This window comes from Neoarius graeffei, chromosome 22 (genome assembly GCF_027579695.1).
Source record: "Neoarius graeffei isolate fNeoGra1 chromosome 22, fNeoGra1.pri, whole genome shotgun sequence".
NCBI lineage: Eukaryota > Metazoa > Chordata > Actinopteri > Siluriformes > Ariidae > Neoarius > Neoarius graeffei.
Window position 1 is genome coordinate 13772949 of NC_083590.1, and position 11415 is coordinate 13784363.

The 11415-nt window shown below is 46.6% G+C and overlaps 1 protein-coding gene across 3 annotated transcripts in view; it reads right to left on the bottom strand.

Moving 5' to 3' along the window:
- The window catches only part of LOC132870660 (NACHT, LRR and PYD domains-containing protein 3-like), a 46697-nt gene that overhangs the window by 18373 nt on the left and 16909 nt on the right, over positions 1 to 11415 (bottom strand). For all 3 annotated transcript variants that reach the window (XR_009651165.1, XM_060904413.1, XM_060904412.1), the window contains exons 8-10: positions 6921 to 7115; positions 6274 to 6447; positions 4942 to 5115 (exon numbers count right to left, since the gene is read on the bottom strand). Coding sequence is in view for 2 of the 3 variants with exons in the window: in XM_060904413.1 (XP_060760396.1) it covers positions 4942 to 5115; positions 6274 to 6447; positions 6921 to 7115 (543 nt within the window). In the remaining variant the exon portion in view is untranslated. The remainder of the gene's footprint in view (positions 1 to 4941; positions 5116 to 6273; positions 6448 to 6920; positions 7116 to 11415) is intronic.

Genomic DNA, 11415 nt, shown 5'->3' on the forward strand with positions numbered 1-11415 from the left:
AACTGGAGCCGGTAGGAGACAGGGTTCACCCTGCGCACCACCTTGAAGGGGCCAATGTAGCGAGGAGCAAGCTTGCGGTTCTCCACCCGCAGTGGAAGGTCCTTAGTGGACAGCCAAACACGCTGCCCAGGGCGGAAAGCGTGTGCAGGTCTTCTATGGCGGTTGGCCTGAGTCTGGTTGGTTCTGGAGGTCTGTATGAGGGTCTTCCTGACCTTGCTCCAGGTCTTGCGACACCGTCTCACATATTGGTTGACCGAGGGCACCCCCGCGTCCTCCTCCTGGTCCGGGAACAGAGGTGGCTGGAACCCGAATTGGCACTGGAATGGCGACAGCTTGGTGGCCGATGACTGCAGGGTGTTGTGGGCGTACTCCGCCCATGGCAGCCAGGTGCTCCACGATGTCGGGTTATCCATAGCCAGGCCTCGCAGGGTGGTTTCCAGGTCCTGGTTGAGCCTCTCCGTCTGACCATTGGACTGTGGGTGAAACCCAGAGGAGAGGCTGGCAGTGGCTCCGATGACCTTGCAGAACCCGTGCCACACTCGGGAGGAGAACTGGGGCCCTCGGTCTGAGACGATGTCCTGTGGAAGACCAAAGACTCGGAAGACATGATTAAACAAAAGTTTCGCAGTTTCAAGAGCAGAGGGGAGTTTGCACAGTGGTATGAAGCGGCAGGCCTTGGAGAATCTGTCAACTAAGACCAAAATGACCGTGTTACCTTGTGACTCAGGGAGACCCGTGATAAAGTCGACTGCCACGTGGGACCAGGGACGCCGGGGAATGGTCAGAGGATGCAGGAGACCCTGGGGACGCTGTCGTGGGTTCTTGGTTCTGGTGCAAACCTCACAGGACAGGACAAATGACCTTACTTCCTTCTCCATGTTAGGCCACCAGAAGCGTCTTTTCAGGAAGTCCAGGGTCCTCCGAGCTCCCGGGTGGGCGGTGAGAGGGGAAGAGTGACCCCACTGGAGAACCTTGGCCCGGGCTTGATGTGGGACGTACAAGAGGCCTGGTGGCCCCGTCCCAGGACCGGGGTCCTGGCGTTGGGCTCGTCGGACAGCCTCCTCAATACCCCAGCGGACAGGGGCCACAATCCGGGACACAGGGATAATAGGCCCGACTTCATTCTCCCTGTTAGTGGCAGAGAACAGTCTGGACAGTGCGTCAGGTTTGGTGTTCTTGGAGCCGGGGCGGTATGAGAGGGTGAAGTCAAACCGACTGAAAAACAGGGCCCACCTAGCCTGTCGAGGGTTCAGTCTCTTGGCTTGCTGGAGGTACTCCAGGTTCTTGTGGTCAGTCCAAACCAGGAATGGATGTTGTGCTCCCTCCAGCCAGTGCCTCCACTCCTCAAGGGCCAGTTTGACCGCTAGCAGTTCTCGATCCCCCACATCGTACCGGGACTCAGCAGGACTCAGGCGGTGGGAGAAGTAAGCGCAGGGGTGCAGCTTTCCTTCCGAACGTTGAGAGAGCACCGCGCCGACACCACTGTCCGAGGCGTCCACCTCCACGATGAATGGTTGGGAGGTGTCCGGGAGAACCAGAATGGGTGCCGTGCAGAAGCGGTCCTTGAGGTCTTTGAACGCCTTTTCTGCCTGAGGAGACCAGCCATAAGATCCACCTGTCCCTTTGGTGAGGTCAGACATGGGTGCTGCCACAGAACTGAAGTTCCTGATGAACTTGCGGTAGAAGTTAGCGAATCCTAAGAACCGCTGAACCTCCTTAACGGACTTGGGAGTAGGCCAATCCCGGACGGCCAGGGTCTTGGCAGGGTCCATTTGGAGTTGGCCTGTCCGTACAATAAATCCCAGAAAGGAGACCTCGGGAACATGAAATTCGCATTTCTGGGCCTTGGCGAACAGATTGTTCTGTAGCAGCCTCTGGAGAACCTGGCGGACATGGTGGCGGTGCTCCTGCACGGTCTTGGAAAAGATAAGGATGTCGTCGAGGTAGACAAAAACGTATAGGTTAATCATGTCCCTTAAGACGTCGTTGATTAGGGCCTGAAAAACAGCTGGTGCGTTGGTGAGTCCGAAGGGCATCACCTGGTATTCGTAGTGCCCAGACGGGGTGTTAAAGGCAGTCTTCCACTCGTCTCCCTGTCGGATACGGATGAGGTGGTATGCGTTCCGTAGGTCCAACTTGGTGAAGACGGTGGCGCCTTGGAGCAGGTCGAAAGCTGTGGACATCAGCGGAAGGGGATATCGGTTGCGCACAGTGATCTTATTCAGGCCCCTGTAATCAATACATGGTCGGAGCCCCCCATCCTTCTTGCCGACAAAGAAGAAGCCGGCTCCAGCAGGTGAAGTGGAGGGTCGAATAAACCCAGAGACCAGGGCATCTTTGAGGTATTCCTCCATGGCCTTGCGTTCTGGCTGAGAGAGTGAAAACAGTCTGCCACGAGGAGGGGTAGTCCCAGGGAGCAAGTCGATGGCACAGTCGTAGGCCCGGTGCGGAGGAAGAACGGCGGCCCTGCTCTTGCTGAATACCTCCTTGAGATCCCAGTACTCTGTGGGAACTTGAGATAACTCGGTGAGATCAGGGGGCTCGGCAGGAGACACAGGAGAGCTAGAGAGCAGACAAGAGGCATGGCATGCAGGGCCCCATTCCACAACCTGGCTTGTTACCCAGTCTATGCGAGGGTTGTGGCGAGTAAGCCAAGGAAGGCCTAGAATAACAGGGAACTCAGGTGAAGGAATCAGGTGCAGGGATATTTCTTCCTTGTGACCTTGAGACTGGAGGAAAACTGGAGAAGTAACTTGGGTGACTCTTCCATCACCTAACGCTTGGCCATCGAGGGCAGACACAGACAGTGGGACTTCAAGAGGTGCAGTCGGAATATTGATGCTTTGGGCGAAGTGAATATCCATAAAGTTCCCAGCCGCCCCTGAGTCTATCAAAGCTTGACAAGAGTGGACAGACTCACCCCAGGAGATGGAGACCGGGATGTAGATTCCTTGGCCAGGGAGTCCGGGAGAGAGGGTAGGCCCCGTCACAACCCTCCCTCGGCTGGACGGGGCGGTCCTTTTCCCAAGAGTTCGGGACATGATGCTCGGAAGTGACCAGGCTTGCCACAGTAGATGCAGCACTTGTCCCTCCTTCTGCGCTCCCTCTCAGATGCGGAGAGGCGAGTACGACCCACTTGCATGGGTTCTGGACAGTCACTGAAGGAGGTAGACGGTCTCCAGGTAGAGGTAGGGAGGCTGGGGGGGCTCAAGGCTTGGTGGCGTTCTCTCATCCTGTTGTCCAGACGAATAGCATGTGAGATGAGGGTTTCGAGGTCACTTGGGCATCCAATAGAGGCCAGACCGTCCTTGATGGGGTCAGACAGACCATGGTGGAAGGCTGACACCAGGGCAGTCTCGTTCCATCCACTTACTGCTGCGAGTGTTCGGAACGAGATGGCGTAATCTGCGACGCTTCCTCCTTGCCGGATGGACATGAGCTTTCGGGCTGCGTCGGTACTGATGTCTGCCTGATCGAAGACCCGAAGCATCTCTTCAGAAAACAGCTGGAAATCAAAGCACTCAGGTCCCTGTCTTTGCCAGATAGCAGTAGCCCAGGCTCGCGCCTTACCAGCTAATAAGGTGATCACAAAGGCAATCTTGCGGCGATCCGTAGTGTAGGTGGTAGGCTGAAGCTCAAAGGTGAGTTGACACTGGGTAAGGAACTCTCGGCACTCACTGTGCTTGCCGTCATACCTCTGTGGTGCAGGAAGGCTGGGTTCGCGAGGTGAAGAAGGCAGCATTGCAGGAGGCACTGGAGCAGGAGCAGGAACTGGATCAGGAGCAGGAGATGCAGGCAGAGATGTCAGCTGTGCCAGGGTTTTCCCAATTTGCTGAAGCAGTTCCTCGTGGCGAGCGAGGGCCTCACGTTGGCTGGTGAGCGTACGTCCATGAGCGTCCATGGTCACTCCGAAGCGTGTCAAAGCTGCCATAATTCCCTGAAGGTTGGCCGGGTAGACAGTTGAAGCAGCCTCTGCTGAGTCGGTCATGACGGAGTCTTTCTGTTAGGGTTTTGCTGGGATTCGAACCTGGTTCGTTGGTGTGATAATCCAGCAAACCCCCACTAGGCCACCAGGGGGATGACTCAAATGCAGAGGCGTGAGGCGGAAGTAGAAAAAGAATCAAAAGGTTTATTTAAACTATATACACTATATACAGGGCAAAACAAAAGACAAAAAAAAAAAACCAAAGAGTATAATCCAAAAGAAAAGCAAAGTGCAAAAATTCAAAAGCTAAGAAGATCAAAAAACACAGTACAAAGGAAACTGGAGATAAACATAACAGCACAAAGACTCCGTGACAAGAGGACTGAACTCAGGGGTATAAATAGACAAACTAATTAAGGACACAGGTGAAGATAATTAGGCAATTAACACAAACACAAAACACAGGAACAGTGGCGGCCTCTAGAGGCCAAAATAAACACGACATGAAAAGGAAATAACAGCGGCCTCTAGAGGCCAAAACAGTCCTAGTCCTAACAGAATGTTTTTCTGTAGCACTAGTTTTTACAGTAAAATTGGAGCCACACTGCCTGTTAAAAGTCTTGATATCTCAGAAACTAATGCAGATACAAGCCTGGAATTCTACACAATATTTATTGGGAACAGTGACTTTATTCAAAAAGTATGAAGCAAATCTGAGATGGTCAGTTGGGAACTTGTTTTAATCTGGTGATTATTTTAGAAATTAATGAAATTGAATTAAATAATAAATTTCAGACACATTGCAGTCGGATCAAGTCCCGTTTTGTGCTGCAGCTTCTCACATACGTCCATCTGACCCAAAGACTCTGTGACAAATCATCAGTGTGCAGTGAAAAGAAACAATCTTCCTCCTCAGGACATTGATGATGAACCTAAAACCTCTGCTTCAGTCTCACTATTAGAGAATGTGTCTTACTGAGGAGCAGGTCATGTGACTCTCAGAGAGATGATCTTACCCCAGTGTCTCCAGTTTACAGTGAGGATTCTCCAGTACAGCACAGAGACGCTTCACTCCTGAGTCTCCCAGATTATTATCAGACAGATTCAGTTCTCTCAGATATGAGGAGTTTGATCTCAGAGCTGAACTCAGAGCAGCACAGCCTTCATCTGAGACACCACAACCCCACAACCTGCAGAGACACAATGACACACACTTCATCAACAGATTTTCATCTTGGTGTAATTCTTACTTTAAAGATGAGGAGTGTAAAATTAATTGTATTATTCAGAATGTCATGAGGATTTAATATCACCTGTTTATTCTCATTAACAGTGTAATTAATAATGATAATACTGAGTGTTATATTGAGTTTCTCTCCTCTGTTGTGTGTGATATTAAACCATCAGCAGCTGAAGCTGAACAGAGAACAGCAGAGAGACCATGAACTTTAATCAGAGAGAGAGAGAGAGAGAGAGACTGAATCTCAGATGGTTCTCTACTAGACTTATAGTGCACTACACAGGGACAATAAACTTGTTTCTCCAGAGTCTACAGAGTGCATTTATAGAACACTATAGATTTATATTATTGTAGAATCAGAGAAGTAAACAATGATTATTCCATATAAATCCTACAAACATTCAGCCACTCATTCTTGACACAGTGTGCGAACAAGAGTTTCAGAAAAAATGGACAGAAAACCTGAAAACATACCAGTTTCACCTCTCAGTGTCGGAGGAATAAAATTGTCAGTGAAATGTATGATGTTTGTTTGTCTAATTACTTTTTATCCCTCAAAAAAGAGGGACCACATATAAACAGTGCTGTAATTTCAACACCAGTCACCCAATCTGGATGCAAGTTTCCTCAAAATAAAGCTGAAGGTCTGCACTTTCAGCTCATCTTCATTATTTAATTTCATCAACAATATAATGTGGAGGACACACACACACACAAAAAAAATACCAAACAATTATTTATATCCGCATCAGGGCAGGATTTAGGGGGTCCTGGCTTGAACTTTTTTTTTTTTTTTTGGGGGGGGGCACAGTGAAACTCTACATTCCACACTATCCCTGAAAATTTCATGCAACTAGAAAGAAATGTAAAAAATGAATTAATGAATGGACCTCTAGAATGTTTTTCTGTTGTACTTGTTTTTACAGTAAAATTCGAGCCACGCTGCCTGTTAAAAGCCTCAATATCTCAGAAACTAATGCAGATGCAAGCCTGGAATTTTACACACTATTTATTGGGAATACTGACTTTATTCAAAAAGTATGAAGCAAATCTGAGAATGTGTCTTACTGAGGAGCAGGTCATGTGACTCTCAGAGAGATGATCTTACCCCAGTGTCTCCAGTTTACAGTGAGGATTCTCCAGTACAGCACAGAGACGCTTCACTCCTGAGTCTCCCAGATTATTATTGTTCAGATTCAGTTCTCTCAGGTGTGAGGGGTTTGATCTCAGAGCTGAACTCAGAGCAGCACAGCCTTCATCTGAGACACCACAACCACACAACCTGCAGAGACACAATGACACACACTTCATCAACAGACTTTCATCTTGGTGTAATAGTGGTTGTGAAGATGATGTCTCTCATGTTGGACTGTCTCTATTCTCTTCACCAATCACAAGCTATTATTAATAATGACTCAAACATTACCACTGTTACTGACATTAAGTTTACTCGAGGTGCAAATGATTCAGCAAAAAGTCAATAATTTAAAGGTTTAAGTGAAGAGTCAGGTTTTGGAGAATTTACTGTATCTCTGCTTGACTGGATTTTTAATGATCACATATTTAATTGTAAAAATTTTTTAATTATTTCTTGAAAGTAAAAGTGATTCTGAGGAGAAATTATCACTTCATGACTAATATATTTGTTCTGCATGTTTTACTTTTACAGAAAATTTTAATTGATAAACAACACTGTATACAACTATTAACTGCTGCTTTAGTGAGTTATTGTGACTCTCAGAGAGATGATCTTACCTGAGTTTCTCCACTTTACAGTGAGGATTCTCCAGTACAGCACAGAGACGCTTCACTCCTAAGTCTTCTAGTTTATTCCCAGTCAGATCCAGTGTCTTCACAGTCAGATGCAGTTCTCTCAGACTGGAGGTTTCTGAGTTGAGCACTGAGACCAGAGCTTCAGCGCTTCTCCATTTAATTGAATCACAACTGATCCTGAAGGAAATAAAATAATACATAATAAACTCACACAAATGATCAAAGAGGTCCTCAAAGCTTTCACCGCACCATTTCATTTTCATAAATGACAAAAGTACAAACTCCGAGTCGACAATACACTGAAATGCTGTAACAGTAATTCACAGTTCGAGCTGTTCGGATTTGAGTTTTCTGCTGCACACGTCATCACTGACACATGGGATAAACACGCAACATCAAATCTGATCACCAAATCGGGAAATAAGAGTCTGATCTAAAATATTTATAAGAGGAGAAAGGAAAATAGTTTCAAAAGTCAGGTTTAGATGAAGCAGACAGAGTCATATTTATCTGAACAGATCAGACATTTGATTTGTTCTCTAATTAGTGAGCGACTGAAATGATCACAGCCCAGTGCTGAAGGAGTTTTATGGAGAGACTCATGATGAGCTCGTTGGCCAACAGTGTGTGTACACACACACACACACACACACACACACACACACACACACACACACGTGTGTGTTGCCAGGTGCTCCTTATTTGTTCCTGGTGCCAGTGATTTACAGACTGGACATGTTCTTCCCCTTACACTCTGTGTGTTGTCTCTCCCTGTCTGACCTGAAATCAATAAATCACAGAGCTACAGCAGGGAAATTCTAAAGCAGTATTATTCAATTCTACACACAACTTTTATCCCCTAATTTCTACAGGCTTTGTATCATATTCTACACACATTTTATTCTCCAGGTTCTACAAGCAAGTCACTGCATTCAGTAGGTTGTTTCCAAGTCATTGGATTCTGTAAATGCATCATAGCAACAATCCAACAACGCCTTGATATTAAAAAGGAAACAAAAACAATCATGAAAAAGTATTTTTGAATACTTCAGTATTTTTAAAAGCAAATCCTCCAGTACTGTAACTCAAGTAAAAATTTGACTGAACAGCTTTCACTTGTATCGGAGTAACATTTGACTAAGAGGATCTTTACTTTTAGGGCGGCACAGTGGTGTAGTGGTTATTGTTGTCGCCTCACAGCAAAAGGGTCCGGGTTCGATATCCATGGCCGGCGGGGGCCTTTCTGTGCAGAGTTTGCATGTTGTCCGCGTGGGTTTCCTCCGGGTGCTCCAGTTTCCCCCACAGTCCATAGACATGCAGGTTAGGTGACTCTAAATCTGGCCTCGCCAACATGGTGCCCGTGGGCACCAGGTAGCCCGCCGGGAGCCTGGGAGGCGCCCGCGATGGATGTTCTAAAAATAGCCAGTGACTACTGCACTGTTCAAATCATATTTGGTAATCTTTTAAAAAAATATTATTTTCATTGTTTTCATGTTTTAAGATGCCTTGAAATTTAATCCAGAAGTATTTTCTAAAAATCCCCCTAATATTTTTTACAGTAAAATAGATGCCTACACTCTAAAAAATAATGGCCAGTACTGGTTCTTCAGGGCGATGCCATAGAAGAACCTTTTTCAGGGCTTCAAAGAAACGTTCATGCAACAGTTCTTTAAAGAACCATTTAAACCATTTGTTTGAGCAGTGAAGGCAGATTTGTGTAAACATAGCCTATGTGCATTGACCAGCAAATGGTAAGAGAATGCCAGGCTCTGAAGAACCATTTCCAATGTGAAGAACCTTTCGCAAAATGTAATGGTTCATCACAGAGTTTTGACTCTCCATGGAACCATCCAGAGATTTGAAGAACCACTGAAGCACCTTTAGAGTGTAATGTAGATAATTTTCTTTGCCAGGTCAAAGTTTAGCCCACTATGCCAGCATGCCAACTCCCCTTTGCATTCAGTCCTCAGTCATTAGCCCGCCAATCGATAGCGATCAACACAGTGCGATAAGTAAAGGCAGTTTTGTAAAAGTGTTTAAACGTGATGTCGGAGAGCAAGAAAAAGAAGACCTATCACTTTCAGGATGAATGGGAGAAAGAGTTCTTCTTTACTCAAGTTGGTGAACGTTGTGTGTGTGTCTGATCTGTGGAGCAGCCGTAGCCTTGGCTAAGAGATACAATGTGGAGAGATATTTTTCTACATGCCACAGAACGTTTGATGCTAACTACCCTCCAGGCAGCGCATTATGTGCTCAAAAGACTCGTGACCTCAAGGCAGCTTTGGGTAAACAACAGTCTTTTTTCACCAAGCTGGCAAAGCAATCAAAAGCGGCTACAGAAGCTTCCTTCAGAGCAGCACACTACCTGGCTAAGCACAAAAAGACATTTTCGGATGGAGAGGTGGTCAAAGGGGTGATGTCAGTGGTTGCAGACACTTTGTTTCAAGATCACAAGAATGGGAAGGAAATCCTCACTGCCATCGCAGATGTTCAGCTAAGTGCCAAAACCATCGCCAGGAGAGTATCAGTAATGTCCACTAATTTGGTGGAACAGCTGAATGGTGACATGAGTACATGCAGGTACTTTAGCATCCAGTGTGACGAGTCAGTGGATAAAACCAGCACAGCGCAGCTGATGGTCTTCGTCAGAATGGTGTTCAGTGATTTCACTGTGAAGGAGGAGATGCTTACTTTGCTGCCCCGAAAACCACAACAAGGGCTGTTGACATCTATGAGGCCATAAAGCACTATTTTACAGAGAAAAACATCCCACTTCAAAAGTTGGTATCAGTAACTACTAACGGAGTGATGACCGGCCATCATTCTGGTCTTATTGCGCGCTGCAGAAGTGATCCAGGTTTTCCCCGTTTCCTCAGTTACCACTGTATCATCCATCAGCAGGCAATTTGTGCCAAAGTGATGGGTTTTGATCACGTCATGACTCCGGTAGTGAAGATTGTCAACAGTATCCGTGCGAATGCCACACAACACCGGGCATTCAAACTTCTTCTGGAAGAGCTGTCAACTGAGTACGGTGACCTCTTGCTTCACACAGTGATACGATGGTTCAGCAGGGGTCGAGTTCTACAGGGCTTTTTATCACTTCTGGATGAAATCAAAGAGTTCATGGAATCCAGAGGGCGGGACACTACTTTGCTCCGGGACACTGAGTGGGTGCTTGATCTTGCTCGCGTTTCGACTATCCAAAAACAGCACGACTCAGCTCGCTTCAGCCCTGCTTAGCCCCCAAAACTCGCATGGTTTTGGAGTGGGGCTGAAGCGAGCCAAACCGAGCTGAGTGAGGCTAGGGGCGTGAGGAGACACTCCCCTGCGCGCTGATTGGTGAGGAGGAGTGTCCTCACATGCCCACACACGCCCCGCGAGCACGCTGGGATCTGTAAACACCGTAAACCCGGAAGAAGAATAATTACGAATTACGAGAATTATGAAGCCTTATGCGCCTCGCCTCATCTATACGCTCTTGCCAGTATCTGTTGGCGTTGTCGGTGACAACAAGCCACAGCACCAAGACCAGCAACACTAACGACTCCATGTTTATTGTTTACTCTCCGGGTTGTGAGACTACCGCTTAAAAGCTCACTGATGTCACTGTTTGCGCCACCTAACGACATCACCTGACGTCCACCCACTTTCGCTAACTCCACCCAATGTGTCCACCCACTTCCAGCCAGCACGGTTCAGCGCGGTTGTAGTCGAAATGCAACTCCAACAGCCCCACTCGGCTCGACTCAGCCCGACTCAGCACCGCACAGCTCAGCCGCGTTGGTAGTGGAAAAGCGGCATAAGGAATTGATTTTGAATAGTTTTAACTTTCACAGAACTGTTGTGTGTTGAAAAGGGAAAATTATAACCTTTTATTATTGTGCTTTTGGCATTTCCAGACCTGTTTTTATGTAACAGCTGTTAACTGCAGTGAGAATATCAGAATGTTTTTTTGTGTGTGTATAATTCTAAAAGAGGGCAAATGTACTTTCCCAACACGAGATTACAACAAAATGTGTTCATTATCATCATAATTAACTTATTAGCATTAGCTAATAAGAGTTAGCATAATTAAACTTTGTAATTTGCAAAAAAGTTGGTACGTAATTCCTAAACATGATATGATGAGATTATGATTATTCATAATTAAAATGTTCATGTTAAAATGTCAGTTTCTATTCCTTGATTGTTGTTAATTAAAAGCACATAATTCTACATAGTCTTATTTTAAAGGGATGTTAAGTCTTTTATTTTAAGTAAATTATTTTGAATGACTAGCCCTCCATATAGTTTCTCATCCTTCTGGTAGCCCTCAATCCAAGAAAAGTTGGAGACCCCTGCTCTAAATTGACCGTAGGTGTGAGTGTGAATGGTTGTGTGTCTCTGTGTGTCAGCCCTGTGATGACCTGGCGACTTGTCCAGGGTGTACCCCACCTTTCGCCCGTAGTCAGTTGGGATAGGCTCCAGCTTGCCT